The following is a 5,776-nucleotide window of genomic DNA, read 5'->3' as shown; positions in this document are numbered from 1 at the left end:
ATCGGAAGAAGTTAGAGGAGCTCTCCAAGGAGGGATGTGGTGTCAGCTTGCCAACTCAGACCACAGTCAGCACAAAATTTTTTTACTACAGTATCTGGGGACCTTAGTGTATTCCTCTCATCACCTTCTTTCAACTGAAGTTATTTTTCTGGTTGCTGGGTTTTATCCTAATCAAGAACTAAGGAACAAGTAGATTCATAACTTGTTTCACTGCTTCCTTGGAGTTAGCAGGACTAGTTCTGTTCAGAATTAAATCACTAAAAAGTAGGCTGAAATTGCTTCCATGTCCTGTTCTTTTCCTGCTATCACAGCTCTGCTTTAGAAGATGAGCTGAAGCAGCTCTCCAATGCTGTCTCTAACTTCAGGAGCTCAAAAAGGGGCCAGGGTTGAAAAAAGGAGGCAGGGGTCCTCAACCAGCATCCTTTCCCCGACTGCTGCGTGACACAGAAACCTCTCCAGCGCAGAGTCTCCCGTGGGAGCAGCAGCTCCTCCTGACACCCCAGCTCCATCCTTCACTTAACCTCCAGGCAGCTGATCAACCTCACTGGAGAAAAAATGCAAAAATATCTCCTTTTCTGTGCATTTGAGAAAACTGGCATAGAAACCTTTTTTTTCTCTTCCTTAGCCAAGAAGTGGCTGCTTCCAGTTTCTGCTCCAGGTGCATCATCCCCTGCCTCCATCCTTGGCTGTCGTGGTGAGGGCTCCCTGCCCGGCCGTGGTGGGTTTCTGCTCTGTCCCTGCGCCGGTGGGCGAGCTTGCCCAGTGGCTCGGTGCAGATAATCCCCTGGGGAAGGGCTCCCGGACGCATCCTTCCTGCAGCCTCCCGGTCTCGTGATGCTGGGCGGGACTTACCGCACAGGATGCGGCTTGGATCACCCGCTTCCAGTACTTGGTGGTCCCCAGTGTCCAGCCGCAGGAAGCAGGCTGTGGAAGAGACTGCTCTTCCTCTTTTGGTAGTGTCTCTCCCAGCTGTAGGCGCTGGTACCTGGAGTTGCAGGGTGAGCACTGGCTCCGGGATGGAATGAGAGCATCGCCTTTGGTTTGTGATGGTTTCCTGAGTCAACTGCAGCCTCAAAACAGAGCGCCCCAAAGAAATAGGGAGGGGCTTTACACTCAAAGTTGAGGTTTTAATAGAAGAAAAACGAGATTGTTTCATATTGTAAATGGAGAAGAATCAAAGGGACTGGGTAGAACAGAAGATAATAGGGAGAAGTTTTTTCCTAGGCCTCCTGCTGCCTTCTTGGAGGCAGGTTTCAGGCACTCGGCGATGCTCAGCTGCCTCTCTCCAGCCGGGTTTTGCAGTGCAGAGCCTGCGCCTTCCCGAGCACCCACTGGGGCTGTTTTCCAGCTGAGCTGAGTGCTCCGTTCTCTGCTGAGACCCCATTTCCGAGCATGGGGCTTGTTCTGCCCAGCTCCTTCCTCCCCATGCTGGCACGTTTTCTGGCAGAGGCTGCACCTGAGGTGGCTCCCACACTCCCACATCTACTGCTTTACCATCATCTATCCACCTGGTAACATCATCATAAAAGGCTACCAGGTTGGTCCTCCTCCTCTTGCAGAATCAAGAGGATGCTGGCTATTTTTTATGTAATCAAGTAAGTTCTCCAGAGCCGTTCAAATGAAAAAGGAACTTGGGCCACCTGTGGGGCTTTCCGGCACTCCTCAGTTAATGACTGCACATCAGCCATTCCCTTCCCGAAAAGTAAAGGAATAAATATCAAAGGGTCCCCAGGGAGCCGTGAATTGCCCGGCTGCGATAGCGATGGCTTGAAAACCTGAGAACGAGGAAGCGGAGCATCCCGGGCCATGGCTTCTGCCAGATAAGCAAGCACAGCTCTGCAGAAGCAGGCCCCCACTGGCATTTTCACTTCTCAAGGTCCTCTCCATCCAGAGCAGTCTCTTCTCTCTTCCCTGGGCTGGTGCCTCCGTCCTCGCTCAGCCACCAGCGCCGTGTGCTGCCCTGGCTGTCCCCCTCCCCAGGCATCGCCCCATGGCTGAGGAGCAGCTGAAGCCCCGGCCCACGGGGGATGTGCCGTGGACTTGCAGTGGGACCATCCTTATCCATCCCCAAATCCTTTGGTGTTGATGAGGGTCCAGCCTCAGGCTTTGCCCCAGGCATGGTTAGGGCAGGATGTGCCCTCCCTTGGTGCTTGTTCCCCTCACCTATCCCCTGGCCATGCCGTGCGTGGGGTGGAACAGACCATCGGCCAGTTTGGTCTCAGTCCTAACCCTGAGGTCGAATCCTGGGCTGGTCACTGGGGCTGTGCTCCCTCCCAGCTTCTCCTGCCCCTGCAGACACGGGCACAGCAGAGAAGCGGAAAAGTCCTTGAGTGTCCTGGCAGCAGCTGTAACCATCAGTGTGTGATCAGCTTCTGCTCAGCACAAACCCAACCCAGCCTCACCCTGGGAAGAGAGTTCCCTCTGTCCCAGCTGACACCGGGACAGTGTGACAGCATCATGCCACCTGTGCTTGGGGGCCCTGCTCCTGTGCACACCACAGCCAAGAAAAAAACGTGTTGGGAGCAGCAGGATGGCTGGTGTCCCCAGCTGGAGTGCTGTGGTCTCCAAAGGGCCATTTGCTGGGATGTCCCCAGGGGCTGGGAGCCTGTGGGAAGGGAGCCTGTGGGTCAGTGGGGATGGCTGAGAAGGGGAGGGAGTGCCCTCAGAGATGTGGGAGAAAGGAAGGATGCTTTTGGGGATCAGCAGGAGGGCACCAGGAATTAATTACAGCCCAGGGAGACACGGAGTCGTTGGGCTGAACAGACGCAGGAAGGAACAGCACTGTCCCTGGGGGATGGTGGGGTGTCATTAGAAATGCTGTATTGTCAGTCCGCTGGTGGCTACGCAGCATGGGTGGCCTTACGCCAGCTCCCCCTGGGCCAAGTCATGCTTTGAGCCGTAAGGACTCCATCTCTGCACAGGAGCTGAGCAGCCCGAGGATGTGTTTCAATCATTTCTGTGAGGCTGGGAAGAGCCTCAGCATGTTGTACGTTTAAGCTGAAAGAGGGGAGATGGAGATGAGATGTGAGGAAGAAATGTTTTCCTGTGCGGGGGGTGAGGCAGTGGCCCAGGGTGCCCAGAGAAGCTGTGGATGCCCCATCCCTGGAGGGGTTCAAGGCCAGGCTGGATGAGGCTTTGGGCAACCTGGGCTAGTGGGAGGGGTCCCTGCCCATGGCAGGGGGGTTGGAAGTAGATGATCTTGAAGGTCCCTTCCACCCCAAACCCTTCAGTGATTCTCTATCCTGCCTGGGCTCCTTGAGCCTTTCTCAGCAGGAGATGTGTCTCCTTCTGCAGCTGGGGTTGAGGACACTGGGGCATGACCACAGCAGCTCTCAGCATCAGGTTTTTTAAAGGACACCTGGGGATGACACAGTCCCAGGCACAATGTCCTGCTCCAAAGGTGCTCCAGGGATCTGCATGGGTCCCTGCTGCTCCATGCATCTGCTGACAGCCTGGAGAAAAGATAGAATGGGGAAAGGGTGAGCTTGAGGGCTGTGCATGACCAGCAAAGACCTGCAGAAGGGGCTGGTGGTGTGAGTGGTTGGGTGAGGAAGGGAGAGTCGAGGCTGACCCCCCCATCTGCAACACCTTTCTGCAGGTCCCTGCAGGATCTGGGAGGCTTCAAGGCTGCAAAGGGAAGGAAGATGGTGGGAAAACACCCCAGAACTTTGAACACCAGCTTTTCCGAGGGGCTGAGCCGGCCTCATCCTGGCTGTACCCCCTTCTCCTTCCACCCTGAGCTTCCCAGCTATAAACAGGGATTTTGGTTGGAAAACTTCTGTTCCTCTCCGTGGAGAACAGCCCAGAACATCATGCAATTTCTGAGATTATTTGACATGTTGCAGCTTTTGCACCGCAGAGGACACTTCACAGCACTTGTGCTTAACACTCCCTGGGGAGCTCATAAACCGTCCCATCCTCTCCAGCACCTTTATGTTGGCTCTGGGGCTGAAAAGTGACTTTGCACGGAAAGCCAGGCTTTGCCTTTCCTATCGCCACCAGTCCCCTCTCCATAGGTTTGGGAGCCCTTGCGTTTACGCCTCTGTGGAGGAAGATTTCACTTCCCTTGCGGACTCTGTGGCTTTCCCACAGACCTGCCTCAACGAATGCAGAAGGCGCCCAAGTCTGTTCAGTCTTTCTAGGTAACTCAAAGATCCCACGTGACACGGAAATCCCCTCAGCCAAAGAAAACATACAGGGCTTTCGCTCGAATGTGGCCACAATTCTTTGGAAAAGGGCTAACATGGGGAGGAGGTGGGGGAACAGGATAAATTGCAGCATCTCTGTGCCTGAGCTCACAGCAGATCTCCTGCAAAGAGCCGGAGCAGCACCCAGGGAGGACGAGCCATGCTCAGCGCAAGGACAGCCCTGCTGCTGGTGATGCTCCTCAGCCTCTCCCTGCGCCACGATGCAGGTAAGGCACCTCCCGGGCTACCGCTGTGGGTCAGTGCTTGGGGTCGTCCCATAGGGGACATAATGCAAGAAACCCCAGCGACGAGCAGGGCCGGTGCTGCTGGCGGGAGGAGAAACCCCCCAGTCGAGGCAGGGAGGATGGGGGCTGCTCCCGGGACCGGGCGGCATCGGCAAAGCTGGTGCTGGACCATGACCTGGAGCATCCTCCTGCCCCGGGGAGGAAGGAGGGCACCTGGAGCTCCTCATGGCAGCATCTGCAGAACTCGGGGGATGTTGTGTGCATCAGCCTTGTCGTGGGAGAAGGTCTGAAAGGCTGCTTCCCAATGCTCACTGTGTCTCTTTGTCTTCTCCAGCCCCTTACACGCCACTCGAGTGCTGCTACAATTACATTAAGGCCAGACCTCGGGTGAAAAACCTGAAGGGTTTCTACATGACTTCCAAGGAGTGTTTTGACTCTGCAATTGTGTAAGTCCTGGTGATTTCTCCACTGCTGTGCTGTCTGCTGGGCTGCCACGGGGTCGGTCCATCTGTCCCACCTGGGGACAGGGCACTGCACGGTCTCCACGAGTCATCTCCCAGCATGAATCGGGGAGGACATGACTCTCTGGCCGGTTCTGCGGGGCAGGGTTAAGGACACGAGCCCATCGCAGCTCCTGGAGGCTCTGCACAGGGCGCGGGGCGCTGGGCTGCAGGGTGAGCCACTTGCAGGACACTGGGGAGAACAGGGAAAGGAGGAGGAGTGCAGGGAAGGGAGGATGGCACAGACACAGGGGGGATCACAGCTGCCATTTCTCACTGAGCTTCGCCTTTCATCTCGGCAGGTTTGAGACCAAGAACGGGACCAAGCTCTGCGCAAGACCAGATGAGTCTTGGGTGGAGAAAATAATGGAGATGCTTCAAAAAGAGGAAGGACTTCGTGCCCCGTGATGGCAAGGCGGTGCCCTGGTTCAGGCTACCCAACATCCTCATGGGAAGGACTCTAATGATGACTCTAAAGATGACTCTAAACCTGCGTCATCCTCCGGGAACAGCCCGCGAAGGTCCCGGGTGCTGAGGGATGGTGCTGACAGAACCCTGCACCACATCCACCAGTTGGGCACCAGCGCTGCCGCCCCCGCCAGCGCCTGTCTGCTGGGTACAGCCACCAAATAAATGTTTATTTCACGTGCTATGGGAGAGCGGTGTCCTTTCTGCCGGCTGGGCAAGGCAGGGAGCTGGCCAAGGGGCTGCGGTGGGATGGGATGGAGTGGGATGGAGTGGGATGGGGCAGGATGGGCTGGGACAGGATGGGATGAGATGGGGTGCAACAGGATGGGATGGGGTGGGATGGAGTGGGATGGGATGGGGCAGGATGGGATGGGAT

At 56.2% G+C, this 5,776-nt stretch overlaps 1 protein-coding gene across 1 annotated transcript; it reads left to right on the top strand.

The window, feature by feature from the left end:
- The first annotated feature begins 4,347 nt into the window (after positions 1–4,347).
- LOC104465995 (C-C motif chemokine 3-like) lies at positions 4,348–5,340 on the top strand. Its single transcript, XM_010079278.1, has 3 exons — positions 4,348–4,414; positions 4,767–4,878; positions 5,235–5,340. The coding sequence occupies exons 1-3, from the start codon at positions 4,348–4,350 to the stop codon at positions 5,338–5,340; spliced, it is 285 nt and encodes a 94-aa protein (XP_010077580.1).
- Positions 5,341–5,776: the final 436 nt, after the last annotated feature.

The sequence above is a fragment of the Pterocles gutturalis genome, unplaced genomic scaffold, assembly GCF_000699245.1.
Source record: "Pterocles gutturalis isolate BGI_N339 unplaced genomic scaffold, ASM69924v1 scaffold8916, whole genome shotgun sequence".
Taxonomy (NCBI): Eukaryota; Metazoa; Chordata; class Aves; order Pterocliformes; family Pteroclidae; genus Pterocles; species Pterocles gutturalis.
The sequence above is the reverse complement of the archived record's forward strand: the minus strand, read 5'-3'. Positions and strand labels throughout refer to the sequence as shown.

Coding starts and splice junctions, on each gene's coding strand:
- LOC104465995 (XM_010079278.1), top strand. CDS start 4,348: ATGCTCAGCGCAAGGACAGCCCTGCTGCTGGTGATGCTCCTCAGCCTC. Junction 4,415..4,766: donor CTCCCTGCGCCACGATGCAG/GTAAGGCACCTC, acceptor TGTCTTCTCCAG/CCCCTTACACGCCACTCGAG. Junction 4,879..5,234: donor TGTTTTGACTCTGCAATTGT/GTAAGTCCTGGT, acceptor TCATCTCGGCAG/GTTTGAGACCAAGAACGGGA.